The 14,725-nt window shown below is 45.2% G+C and overlaps 1 protein-coding gene across 2 annotated transcripts in view; it reads right to left on the minus strand.

Annotated features, from left to right (window-relative positions):
- Positions 1-14,725, minus strand: part of myo10 (myosin X) — a 95,296-nt gene that overhangs the window by 38,425 nt on the left and 42,146 nt on the right. For both annotated transcript variants that reach the window (XM_046407935.1, XM_046407936.1), the window contains one exon: positions 7,551-7,738. In XM_046407935.1, coding sequence (XP_046263891.1) covers positions 7,551-7,738 — 188 coding nt within the window. The remainder of the gene's footprint in view (positions 1-7,550; positions 7,739-14,725) is intronic.

Below are 14,725 nucleotides of genomic sequence, written 5' to 3' on the forward strand. Positions count from 1 at the left end.
TGGCTGACAAGGTCAAACGAGCAACAGCCCAAAACATTTTAACTGGGAGAAACATGCAGTAGCCTACATTTAGAGCTCCCCCTAGAGGCCTGGAGGGCCTCTGTTGTGCAGACCAGGTATGCAGCGCTTCTCTGTCGCATTAGTTTTCTGGGAATGTTTTTGACTTTGCATTGTTTTGATGTTTTTTTGATGTTGTTTTGATGTTGTTTGATACATTATCCTAAAAAACTTGTCACTGATATGGCAGTCTTTCCTGGATTTCACCTGGTGTCTTTCTGCCTCCTCCTACAGAGACATGAATCTCAGCCTCCAGTTTTTGGCTGTCTTCTTTACAGCTGAAGAGAAATAGTAAACTGAAACACAACTCCAGATCTCAGCAGCGACTCTTTCCAGCAGTGGATGAAAGTGTGTTAAAGGGACTGGATCTTACTTTAAAGGACTTGGTGTGTGTAACTCATTTAAACAGTTTAGACTACAGTGACGGTCAGATCTGAAAGGGTCTGCTAAATGGAAGTTGTTTAAAAGACCTCTGGCTGCATTCCAGCTTATCCAAACTGGAACACACACACCTACACAGCACCCTGCCTTTGTACCAATCACTGGCTCTCCACAGACTGTTGCCACCCAAGGAGGAAGAAGGGAGTCTTCAGCGGCGCGACTCAGCGACTTGGACGAACCGCCATCGCTCTGGACATCACCTAGCGGAGCTGCACACTAGAGTTTCTGATCAGAGATGAAAAGTGAAATGAAAGAGAAAAAAAACCTCCATCCATCTACACACATCGTTTAATCTGGTGCTGAGTCTTCTTAAGAACTGAGAACTTTTTCACAGGAAAAAAAAGTGAAATGATCTCACCAGGGAGCGTTTAAAGATGATTAAATGTTAAGATGGACTGGAATGCACGTCGAAACTCTGCAGGAGATGTCCTGCTGCCAGAAATGTTAAAACTTAACAAGTCAATTAGTCGAACATTAAAATCTGAACTTTTCAGCCACGCGAGCAGGCTGACTTTAGAGATGGTGGGTTGGCCCAGAGTGAAAGATCTCAACAACTGCTAGATGAATTTCTGTAAAACAATCATGTTCTCAAAGACATGAAACACTTCTGTGCTGCTCTGGTTGAAATGTACACGTGTCCAACAGTTCCATCCCTGACACAAACTTCGACAACTGCTGACCAAATCTGTTGCTCAATCTGATGGCGTGAACCCAACACCCTGAATTGTGAAATCAGACAAAACAGTGATTTGGTCTAATTGTCAGTTACACTTGGGCCTGAGTGTAGCTGTGGCTGGTGAAGTCCAACTTAGACTGATGTGCAGCTGACAAGTTTAGTCTGAGATGTCCTAAAAGGGCCACCGTACAGAGGATCTACCCTTCTTGGTTTAGCTTACAACATGTGCTCTGCTACAGCCCAGGCTCACACTGCATATTTTTTGTCCCACTGGAGGTAATTATCTTAAAAGAGGCTGGTGGTGTGTGATGCATGTCAAAACACCCACACCCATTGTTTTCTGTATGAACCTCACCGCCTCCTTCCCACAGCCTCCAACCGCAGGTCCACATCTTCCAGGACCAAGTGCCAGACCTGAGGTGTCTCCTCTGGAATTCTCTGCCTAAACACATATGCAACTGGACTCTGTTGTTTAAAGTGTCTTTTATCGGTCTTATCTTGAAATATCTCGGGGTTGACACGTGTCGCCATTTCCTTGTGTCGATGTCGACTCTCCTCGAAGGCTCAGATCGGCACATCACGGCTGCAGAAGCTGCAGTTCTTCTTCCATCTGCACGATGCATCTGTTGATGTACTTCAGATGAATTCCCATCCACTCAATGATTATGTTTCCTGTTGTCTGTCGGGTGTTGCAGCTGTGACTTCAGGCCTTTGGTCTTGTTAAAGATAGAGCGAAAAAAACACACACTGACTGTGTTTGGTTTGTCCACCAAACCACAAGAATCCAGTGTGATCTGTACTCCATGAAAAAAAGAAAAACTATTTCGCTTTTAGGCACTGAAACTCATCCTAACTCATGCATGACTGTAATTCAGAACAGATCAGCTCTAATTTATGTGAGGCATTAAGAAACACAAAAAACAAACACAGATGTTCTTCACAAAATGTTTTAACAACCACTCGTCTCATGCAACACCTTAAACCAAAATCATCAGACGTGTTTCCTGCTCTCTTCCTCTGCTGTGATGCATTCCTTCCATTGGTCACAGTTTAGTCAGATTATTAATCTAACTCACAGTGCAGATGATGCAGTTAAATCCTGCAAAATCCCAAGAGAAAACCTCTCAGGTATGTTTTCCCAGGGCTTTGCTGCAGGGCTTTTGTGACCCCACACATGCCTGAGTGATTAACAAGGCTGGAGAGTCTTGAGTTTGACCTCACACCCGCCTCTGGGGTCAGCAGGTCAGGGGCTGGCGGCTGTGCAGGATAAAACTGAGCCTTATGATTGAATCAAATCTGAGCTGTTTTGGACACAACAGCAGCCAGTCAAAACAACATCAGCCCTGAAGGGGTTTCAGATATTCTGTGCTTAAATCTTCACTGTGGGAAGAGCAGTAGTGCACATCCTGGCTGAAGCGGGTGCACAAGCTCAAGCAATGACTGAATTTCAATTTTTCAGTGAACTGTTCCTTTAAACGTCTCATTCTAAAACCTACACTCTCCAGGTTTTAGTCTTTCCACCAGGCGCTGAACCTCCTGTCGGGAGTTTTCTCAATTCAGACACCAAGAACATTGATGAAGTTCAAAACTGGTGCTGGCTGATCTGGTCCAGCTCGCAGCCGGTGTTCCAGTTCATCCCGAAGGTGCTGATGGGGCGGAGATCGGGGGCTCAGTCGAGATCTTCCACTTCAAACTGGGTGTGGGTCTTCATGGAGCTGAATTTGTGCACGGTGGCATCAGAAAGGGACAAACACTGTGAACGGCGTGTCTGAAATATTTATTGTGCTGGGATTTCCCAACACTCAAACTAAGATGCTGAAAGCAGTAAAAGCAGACCCAAATGCAGAGTAATAAAAACACAGATTAGAAGTCTGACTCAGACTCCTGTTCTGTTGCTTTATAGTCCAGAAGAAAATCCGCCACGATGGCATTTCTGGGAGTTTCATCACTGGCGGTTCAAACAAGCTGTTGCTGAAATCTGCAGCAAAGGGGGTCCATTAAAACCATGCAGCAGGTATCCACATCAGTGAAAATGCAAAGTGGCATTCGTGAGCATTAATGAGCAGATGTCTTGTGTTTTCTTCCTCCTCTTCTCTTCCATCAGCTCCTGTTTCAGTCACCTCCCTCTGCCTGGATCTGGTTACCCACAATCCCTAAATCCGATGAGAAAGCTTCCTGCCTCGCCTGAAAGTGCCAGCTTGCAATTTATAGCTCTTCTTCCTCTCTCTCTCTCACACACACAGACACACACACACACCATGAAGTGATCCTTTCTCCGTATGGGTGGGGGTGCTGCCATGTCACATGTTTTACGAGGGTCCGCTGTGTGTGTGATCATTGTGAACCAGACCACGTACTGTGGCGGCAGCGAGTGTTAAAGTGATCCTAAAATCCAACTTGAGATATCAAACACACAAACTTTACAAGCTTGAAACCTGGCTGTAACATTTCCGCTTTGTGGAGTTTCTAGCAGAAGCGTCAGTTTGCACACATGAGCTTTTTTTAAAGTTTGTTTTCCTGCAAGTCTTTCTCATCGCCTCTGATCAAAGGAAAAAAGTAAGTAACTGAACTTAGACGATAACGTCATCAGCAGGCACATCTATACTGAAAATTAAAATGAAAGCATAAATTCAAGCTTTTTCCCTGTTGACTTTCTAAGGTGAGCAGGTTTTTCTGAGCTGCTATTGCTGCTACAGGACTTTGTGAGCTGTGACTGTGGCTAAAGGTTGGTCTTGCATACAACACAACAAGTTTGGCCCCACAGGAGTGTGAAATGCAGAGGAAAAAATCTGCATGTTTGGCAATAAAAAGCAGAAAATGAAGAGCCTGCAGTCAGCAGTACTGAACCACTGTTGGCAGATGGAGGATAAGTGGAGTGAAAATGATTGAACATTATTTAACACTCGACCTCTGACTGATTGGAGCTCAGTGCAGCCTCAGCCCTGACGGAGCTTCCATCCTGATGCCCACACAGATGAGCCCTCAGGACAAACACTTGCTGTTCCACCCTGCAGTAAACATCCATCACCCACAGCAGCAGCAGCAGCAGAGGAGGTCCAGCACTCCTGCTTTCAGAGTATCAGAGCAGAGAGGAAGCTGGAGTTTCCAGCTGTTTATTCTGGGCAAATTATTTTTAAATTATTATTTTTGCGTTTGGAAAAGGCCATCTGATATCCTGCTTTATCAATTTAGAAACCTTTTAACTTTATAACCAGCCGAACAGAATAACCACAACACAGCCCACGGTCGGAAGATGAAATGTTCACTCTAGAAATCTTCTGGAGGATGCAGATACTCAGATTTAGAAGTGGATAATCAACCCTTTCAGTGTGTGTCTTGGGAGGCTCGGTGTGTCATTTACTCCCTTCTGACAGACAGTAAAGCATCAGGTTGTGTTTTAGCCGAGACAAGAGTTCAGGTCACGACTGCGGTCTGTGGTTCATCCTCTCTGGTCTCGTGTGCTGCTGCTGTCATGGAAAAACTACACAACCAGATTGGTGTTTATCTTCTTCTGGAGTTAAAGATTCTGTGGTAAATTAAGTGTCCTCATGAATTCCAGGCCCTCAGAAGTGGTTGAAAAGTCTGTGGTGTAGTTTGAAAAACACACAAAGTTTAGGGAAGGAAATTAGAAAAAACTGTGAAAAGTAACGAGCGACGAGGCTGCTGGTGAACTCAGAGCAAACACACAGCAGATCCATGGCACTGATACGTCTCTGCTCAACAGAATGGCGGCATTGTGAGGCGTGGGGCCTTCGCCGACGACAACATGACATGTTTGTGTTTACGCCTCGCTATGCACGCCCTGCTGCGTATTCTTCCTACCGACCAACATCCTGCCGGACAAAAGGCCTCCTGTGCTCTGAGCAGAAAGACGAAGGCAACTCACACCAGAAAACGACTAACTGAGCCTGAACAAGAAACTGGGCCCACGGCAGAGCTCAAATAATGTGCTTAAATTAAACCTGGTCAACCCGTAATGATATTTGTATAGGTTAATGAGCCTGAATTATCATGCAAAACCCCTTTAGATGTTAAAACAGAGTAGACTGAGTGGATAGTTGATTATAATTTAAGATAATGGGAAGTGCCACCCCTGGCCCCCCCTTCTGCACACGCCCCTGTAAGCCAGCAACCGCCATGTTCTGCTTTTGGAAAAAGCACTAAAATATTCTCAATGTATTGTGCGCTTTGATGATGTTGAGCATTTCAGGGGGGCAACCTTCATGGTGATCTATCTGTCCTTGTTCAACTCAATTTAAGTCTGTGGTCCCTTTCATGCTGCAATGCTGGACACACACTAACAATTCTCATAACATTAACAATGAAAGCAAAGCCACTGTTCACTTTCTGCTTTCCTCACAAACTCAAACCAGCTTATGTTGCTGAAAGGTGGTTGTTGGCGATGCTGTTAAAATGGGACACGTGGGTCTCATTACCCATAATGCCAATGAAACAGGACCAAACAGGCCCGTAAACTAATGCCAGCTAATTGTCAGAAAACTGCCTGAAGCAGCACCTCACAGCTTGCCCCCACTAAACCTCTCAAGCTGTGTTTTTATCTTATTCTGCTTTACTTGTGGTTTTACAACCTCTCCATGTTTGCTGAAAGGGTCAGCTTTATGCCACCAGACGCAAGAGAAGACAAGGTCGGCCTCAGGTGAGTGCTGTTGTCTCTGGACAAAGGGTGGTCATATGACAGCTCGAAACAGTTTTTAACTTATGTTTAATGCTTTGCTTCTTGCAGAAGGAGAAGCAACTAGAGTGACGTGGCTGGTCTTTGGTATCTGAAGCTGCAGAGATGGGACACTCTGCACACTTTTGCAGTCTCACTTTGGAATTCAGGCTGATGATTCAGGCAAACGCTGAGAGAACAACTTGTTCTGTGGCAGCTTTGACTCGATAGTCTTGTGGCAATGCAACAACACCAACAGATCTAATCTCTGATTAAAGTAATCCAATTCAAGCCTCCAGAAGCTCTGTTATCTGAAATTGAATTGACGACATTATCTACACAGCATTAGCACACGTTCGAGCTCGTCCACCCACTTGGACAGGGTGCAACCCTAACCCTAACCTTAACCCTAACGCTTTTAGTTTACTGGCTACAGTGAAGGGTTCGGCTTATGAAAGGGTGTAAATGACATCTTTTCAACTCAGTTTGGGGATTCTGGAGACTTGGATTTTGCCTGTAACTATGTTTTCTATGCAATCTCAGCAGCACAGAATCCTTCAAGGATGGAAAAACTGGTGCTTGAACTCAAAAAGAACCTCAGAAATGTACTAGCCGGAACCCACATATTATTTGAAAGCTGGGAATCGAACTCATGCAGAGCCAGACCCAAAGGCCAGACCCAAATTAGAGCCAACTGGATGTATAAAACTTGGATCTGGGTCATGGGTCGGGTCTCCGGTCCCTGTGAAAACCTCTAGAATATATTTCCCCTGCAATCTTTAAACAGGGTAGGTTGGTCCCACAGTCTGTTGCTCCCCGAAACTCGATAGAATTATTCAACCCGGAGAGAAATGATCAGATTAAGTGTTGCCGTGGTTATCAGGCACGTACATTTACCTGTTGATCATACCATCAAACACATTCAAAACTCCTTCTCACAGGGCTGGATCCGATCAGTCTCTTCTTATTGAGATGGTTACAGGAGAATTAGTGCCCATGTAAACACAGCTAAAACGACCCACTGTTGGAAACAACAATGCACCCATCAGATTACGTTGCTCTTACATAATTCTCTTCCTCTGTGACTGTCTGAGAATCCCCACGTCCACACAGGAATGAACCGAGTCCACTGGCCACGTACTGAGGATACCTCGATGACCACAAACACAACAGTTCCTGCTGTGTCGAACCCTGTCATGTCCTCTGCATCCGCTCTTTTGCTAAATCGGGGTCCAAACATTTTCATTTCTTAGACATAAAAATAACTTGTTTTGAAGTCTGTCTGACAAAACAATGGAGGATGTGAAAGTCGTCCAGCTGAAATCAAAGAGGAAGGATGTGAGGAAGGAAAGCAGTCGACAGAGGATGCAGATAGAAGGAGAGTGTGTGTGTTTGTGTGTGTCGTGGCGTGTGGCGTTCAGATCCTCAGAGCTGAAGCCAAACTGCCCGGGGGACTTGAAACTTGACCAAAGTGTTTGGCAAACTGAGTAGAGAGCGAGCTTAAGACCACAACACTATTTTTTCAAACAGACAATTAAAGGTCTCGATGTAACCTCCGACAAGAAAGGTACGGATATCCTGACTGGGTCGTCACCTTCAAGTCAGCAAAACTATGAGGCCTTTTTCCGCCTCTTACGGGATTTGAAAATTTGAGTTTGATTCAACTTCAACCTGCTTGATTCAAAGACCACAACCGTAACCTACCTGATCAGGACACACTGGTTTTGCAGCCTCTTCCACAGTGAGCGGTAGCACTCGTTGGCGATGGCGAAGATGTGCGGAGAGATTTCGCCGAGGTGGTGTCGGCTGTACAACTCCATGGCCGGACGGTCATACAGGCCGGAGAGCAGCTGGTAAGGGTTCACCGCCGCCAGGATGGAACCAATGTACGTCTGAGGACCAGGAGGGAGAACGGAAAGTGTTAGGAACACAAGCTAAAATACAGAATCAAAGAGTGGAGATGTTATGAAAAAGTCAATACGTAAAACCCATTTTCACCAACGCGGTGATGTGAAAACGTGCGCCATGTTCATGTTAGTAACTGCAACTGCTTTACAGACTGGTGGGCTTGTCAACACAAAGGCTTACATATCAAATGATATATAAATCAGTAAAGACAGAATTTGGTATTATGACAATTTTCCACCTCTGCTAATGGACAAGGGGCTCACTAACTACACTGACTAAGCTAACTAATCTAGCTAACCTTACAACACAGGACGCCGTCAATGTTTACATCCTTCCCTTTTGCGAGCACGAGCCAACGAGTCAGTTCCAAACACTGGTTATCGGTCTGCCTGATTACTAATAATCCTTATTGGCCCTGAAGAAAACGCATCAGTCGATTCCTTGTATTTACAGTATTTCATCTGTGAACCTGTGCATCATGACTTGTCAGTTAATAATCAAAAACATCTCTGCGGCCTAAGCTCCACGGACGGTGGATGCCGGAAAACAAAACAAGCATCCGAAAACGCAACTTGGGCAACACACAGAATCTGCCTCAGCAAAGCTCAGCAGCACATTTAACAGGTCTGACCTTTTCTCTTCACGCCCCCACCACCACCACAACCAGAAAAATAAAGTGCACGTTTTCCAAAGTAGCTTCGGATTTCAGAAGTTCAAAGCAAAACAAACCAAAATGCTGAAATTGAAGCTTGTGAAGCCAGAAGTCTTGGCAGCAGCTTCAGTGCTGCGGTGGTGACTAATGGATAAAATAGGCAAGTTTGGGAAAAAGGCAGCACAGAGAAAACGACTGGATATTCCTACCACCGGCCTCGGTTTGAAAAGGTTACTGCAGCATCATCGGGGCTCTCGAAGTCACTGCTGTCGGGAATATTCAGCGCCATCATCGGAGGCGAAGGTTTGAGCAGTTGCAGAACATTCACTCGAGCGTAAAAACCGTGATGTGCTGTAATTAAAGCTTTTCCATCTCAGGCTTACGCTGCAGCGAAACAAATCTTACTTGTTCCTTAGTTGTTACTTTAAAAAACACAGGAAGGTCATTCACAGGTTGGAGAAGTTCCTGATGATCACTTCCAAATTTGGTTCCCTTTTTTGTGCACAAACCCTAAAATGTACCATCAGCCCCTTTGATTACAGGAGCTTAAAATCCCAAACTGAAAACCTATAAACGTGAAAGACATTTGGTTCATTTGAAAAGTGAAACATAAGTGACACTTCCTGATCACAGATTTCTGAAGACGAAAACATTTCGGTCCGCGCAGCCTGCAGCTGAAGTGAAGATCTCATTACAGTCAGTGCACTGTGTTCCCATAACACACATTAGGATGTGAGTGGCTGCTGCCTGGAGGAGGATGAGGAGACGAAATGCATTTAGGAGGAAGAGACAGAGAGGACGGGAGGACATTTCGCTCTGCAGAGCATCTCGCTCCTCTCTTACTCAGTTCGTCTCCGCCGGGCCTCACTGACCACAAAAACACAGGATGGCGTCTGAAAGCAAACCGTGCTGTCAGTCTCCTGTCAGTCACACTTTAATCACACTTTCCCGCTCATTTCGCTTGTTTCTACCAGGACTAGATCTTCCATCTGTAGCTGTTTATTATCGTTTCATTAGCTCTAATACCGTTAGTGAAAGTGCTATTCCAGTTTATTATATTAGGGAGGAGCTTAGCCTCAACAAGCAGATAAGTTAGAAACAGAACGCTCCTTAGAGGTTAATCGAAACTAGTTTGTTTAGTTTGGATGTATTAGAGGGCGAAAAGACATCGTCTGCCATGACATCGTGTTCAGTGGTGAACTCAAATTACAGCCATAATAACGATAATTAGGTTAACGCATGCCGATGTGTGGAGCACGGAAGGAAAGCCAGCGCAGGTTTCATCTGAGCAGGTTCGTTTGTGTGGAGAGTTTGAGCTGAATGGAAACAGCTTCTGCTGCCTTGATGTATTTTCCACACACCAACAGTTAGAGACAAAAGACTCAGCTTCCAGTGTACTTCAGTCATGAAATTCAATCATTACACGCATGACAAATATTTAACTTTGGTCTCAGCACAGGTAGTGCTGCCAGAGGGCCTCTCACCACTTTTTGCTGAATGTTATGCTGCTGCAGCGTCAGCCTACTGTGACGTGACTCGTGGCTTTGTGGAGTTGATTTGCCATCATGGCTGCCACCATCCTGTTTGTTTATGAACAGGCGGATTCGCTCAGCCCTCAGCGTTGACTCCGTGGCTACAGGCTTGCATGGGAGTAAAAACTGCAGCGGCGTCAGGCTGCGTTCAGACACACAACAGCCCCGAGTGGAAGAAAGGCAGACCAAACAGTGGCTCAACTTTGGCTCTAATAAACCGTGACCTCATTCATATGTGCAAAGTTGTAAATGGGTCGTAAAGTCCCGTGTCACAGTAACGTCAGCTCTCTCTGATAAACCTTCAGAGTGACGGACCTGTGGCCCGAAGCAGATCTCACCTGAAACCACGTGGCTGCAGGCCTGTTTGCTGTCTGAAAGTGTTTTTGATAGTGTTTAAGTGTGTTTGACTGCGTGTGTCACTGTGTGCTCAGCCATCCAACCAATGAGCATCACTGTTTCAGGACCAGACGTGGCGTTTGAGTATTTTACTTTCACGTCTGTATAAACATGACAAAGCAGAAGCTGTAAAAGGGCAAATGAACCTACGGAGCAGACACACAGTGAAGACTTAAACATGAAGACACTTTTATCATGACGCCATTCAACTAAACCCACACGTGCACATGAACTACAGAAACCTTTAGGATAAGACTGCAATGCTGTCTGTGAAGCTTCAGACACTTCAGCAGAGTTTCTGTCAGCAGATAACAACTGAATTTACACTTTTGGGTGAGCCGTTCCTTTAAAAGACAAGGTCAGGTCGGCTTGGCGTCACCTGCCCTGTGCTGCTCGTCAAACCCTTTGCACTAATCTCCGCCGGCCACAAACACATCCCACTGACTGACTGACCTACATTCAGCCGGGAGTGCATTTGAATGTCAGTTGAAGTGACAGTATTTACATGACAAATCCTGTGCAAATGAGCCTGCGCTGCAGCAGGCAGAACAGGAGTGTGTGTGTTATAGTAAGGCACAGCGGATCATAAATCAGCGTGTGTGTGTGTGTGTTATCTCTCAGAGCGTAAACACAGTGTGGCAGCTCTCCGCTCAGGTGAACGAGGCTACGAGCTGCACTGTAAACAGTTTACTGAGCGACTGATTTCTGGCTCCGAGGCGCACGGGCATCGCTCAGCCCGTCGTCCAAATGTCTCTGCAGATGTTGAGGCGTGTCGTGTTCAGGATGTGTTCTTGAGTTCCTCTTTGTTAGGAAAGCCGACACCCTGAAAGAAACCCCCTGCGACTCAAACTTTTCCACCGCGTGACAGCTGAGGTTTTGACAGCCCATCAAAGAAGACACAACTAATGTCGTTATGAGGTGTTTTATCAACAATTTTTATGTTTTACAGCACCTCATATATTATCACTACAGTGACGGACATCATGACTCAGGTGACAGCTGATATGTATAATTTGTTGATTAATAAATTGGTTGATGAACAAAAACTTATTAGAACTGATTATTAAAGTCACTGTTTAAGCACATGTCTGTGGAAGCTCACTAAATAAAGTTATAAATGGGGAGGGAAGAAAAGACTCCCACTATACTGAATTTAATAGGCCTGACCTGCCACCCTGAACCTCCCGCCAAGAAAAACATCAGAAAAGTCACGTGTGCTTCAGCAGCAGCCTGGAGCAACAGAAAGCTTTGGGTAAAAGTCGTGCCTCACCTTAACTTCATGAATTACAACCATTTGGACTCAATTAGGTCCCCCTGTTGCTCCGTCCTGGTAACGGTTTCCACGGCAGCAGTCTGGCTGACAGCTAATTGGCTGTGACTGTCATCAGAAGCCCCCCCCCCCAATTGGCTGGTGTGATTAACCCACGGCCCCCCATCCTCCATCCGTGGTGTCGACTTTCACAGTCAGACCACGGAGGTGAAGCAACAAACGTGATCTCCACATTTACACTTACATTGTCTGAGGTGTTCATGACGGTGGACCCGTAGACCGACGGCTGCTACCAATACTGTTAAGTCACCAACGTCAAACAACATTTTCACTGTTTTCATGCCAAATGTTGCACTAACTGGTTGCAGACTGTTTTCATTTTCGTCTGAAGTGGAAACAGACCAGAGGCATCACTTTTATCTAACTGCTAAAGAACTAAGAAGACAAGAAGGCGGAGTGAGAAGATGTGTGACTGTGACTCTCTGATGATAACAAATATCAATAACTACAGGAGCCAAAATCTTTCAGCTTGCCGGGTAACAAACTGCTCGGAGACCGGATGTGTGGTTTAGCCCCCCGCTAGCTTGAATGGATAAAACAACAACAGTCCTTTAAACTATACTGAAAATAGAAGGTCTGAGCTGCTAACTGAACCTTCCTGTTGAGAAAATCATCAGAAAAGTCACGCGTGTTTCATTTTATAAAAGTAACAGTACAGAGTGGTGACAGCTAACACAAAGTTCATGACAACACAATGTTCTGACTGTATGCAACGCAAGGCTGTTCCACAGGTCCAATCTGATTCAGCGAGAACCGTGTCCATCTGATCGTCAAGTGAATTTAAAGCAAACTTTGAAATGTTCCGAAAAGAAGAAATAAATGAAGAGCGTTTCCATCAGCTGGTTAGCAGCGAAAAAATGAGGCTACACAAAGCGAAGGTCTAAGCTACATCACGCACGACTGTTAACAGAGCAGAAGAAGAAGCTGAGCATCAGCAGCGAAACTGTATCCATCACCTTCTCTGGTATAATTCATGCTAAAAATGTGCCCATAGTGAAACACATAGTGATGATTTGGATGGAGGAGTGGATTAAGCTGCACGAGTGGTTTTCATGTACGCTCGTGGTTATGTTCATGTTCCTTTTTCTTCCAGCCACGGACGCTTCATTCATTCATCATCGGATCAGCTGTCACTGGAAACGTCTGCATCAGTGAATTCCAGCTGACCACATTGTTTGAGTTACTACAGCGATGTGCAGAAAATATCGCTGTACTTTAGATATATTATATAGACAGAAATATCCAGACACCCCTCTTCATGGACCTGTTCCTCAGGGTTTGGGCTCGGCCCCTGACTTCCAGTGAAGGGAAATCTTAATGCTTCAGCATACCAAGACATTTTGGACAATGCTATGCTTCCAACTTTGTGGCAACAGTTTGCTGAAGGCCCTTTTCTATTCCAGCATGACTGTGCCCCAGTGCACAGAAGAGTGGAAGCTGTTAGAGCTGCAAAGCTGTCTGTGTGTTTACAATGAGACGTCATTAAAGTCCCTGTTGGTGAGATGGGCAGCTGGCCCAATACTTTTGTCTATATAGTGTATCATGCATCTTATATTCAGCAGTAAGTGAAGCTACAGAGACCTGATGTTCACAGAGAGGCGTCACTCACTACTGATGGTGTAACTGTAGAACGGAGGGAGGCCTGCAGGCAGTCGGATCGGCCAAGAAAATAAGAGCTCTCTGAGACAGAGCCAGATAAATGCACTGCGAGGGAAATGAAGACCAGATGGAGAAGGATCAGAAGCAAAGTGCTCGCCAACCTGCCTGACTGACGGCAGGAAATGTAGGAGAGGGCAGTGAGGGGGGGATACGACGCGGTTACCGTGTCAACAAGACAAATTCCTGCACATTTGTTACACTTGGCGATTAAAGCGACGCTGATCCGTTGTTTGTGTTTAATATCGCTGCTGACGGGACGGAAACCCCACATCTGCTGAGGTCCAATTGTCCAGCAGAGGAGAGCGCTGATTCTCTCAGCGGCGCCCATTTATTATTCAAATGACGCAGTGGCAATTCTGACAGGTTTCTATGCAACATGAAACCTTCTGGAGACGTATGAAGTTTTGATTCCAGTGGGGGGAAAGAAATGTATTAAAATTCAGTTTTGCTGCCCGACAGGAGGACGGCTTCACGAGACAAATGATGCTCAGTGAGAGGACGAAGCTGCGGTGCAGAACTGGACAGAGCAGATCAGGTATCCTGTCACGTCCTTTTGCTTTCCTGTTTTAAGCTATGAAGCAATTGCAGCATGTTGTGGTTATTCCACATTCCAGATTTTCTGTTAACAAGATAATTTAACAAGTGACAGATGGCAGGACAACATCTGACAAAAGATAATTAATCAACCAAAAAAATGCTTAAAATGGTGCAAAACATGTGCACACAACCACACAGGCCTGTAAAACACCATACAGGAATTTGGTGCAATTAAGTAATCGTTAACTTAACGTCAATATACAAGCTTTAGTTAGTTTTATTTTCAAGTTAAATAAAATCAAAACTTTATAGTTTTTCCTCGCAGTCCACGTTACAACAAATGGCCGTGCAGAAAGATGGACGACATGACAGCCTCCCCAAAACTGATCGAAATTTGGTTTCACAGGAAATGACATCAGCACGCAGTATTTGTGTAAAACACCTAAAGGAAATGACATCAGGAGGGTTTTCTGGCAGAGCGTGAAGCCGGTCGACCGTTTTCTCCACATCTGACAGTAATCAGGACTCGGAGCCGGACGGCGGTCTCAGCTCAGACCTCAGAAACGTAAACGTATCTTCCCCCACATGCACACGTTCTGCTTTTCATAAGGACTAAAGTGGGTTCGTGTTCCAGTTTGTCTAAAGGAATGTGCATGTGGTCTGTGTGTGGTTGTTTACCGACGAGGAGTTTCATTCCAAAAGTGCATATTCACTGTGAAAGAAACGTGACATGAAATCCGATGACTGAAAATACGGAATCATCTGCATTTGTTTGGGGGAAAAAACCTTTAAATGTCGTCATCTGCCGGTAAATCCACAGTTCACACATTAACTGCCGTGCTCGAAGGTATTCAGACAACAGCGA

This window comes from Scatophagus argus, chromosome 13, assembly GCF_020382885.2.
Source record: "Scatophagus argus isolate fScaArg1 chromosome 13, fScaArg1.pri, whole genome shotgun sequence".
In the NCBI taxonomy this organism is placed as follows: Eukaryota; Metazoa; Chordata; class Actinopteri; family Scatophagidae; genus Scatophagus; species Scatophagus argus.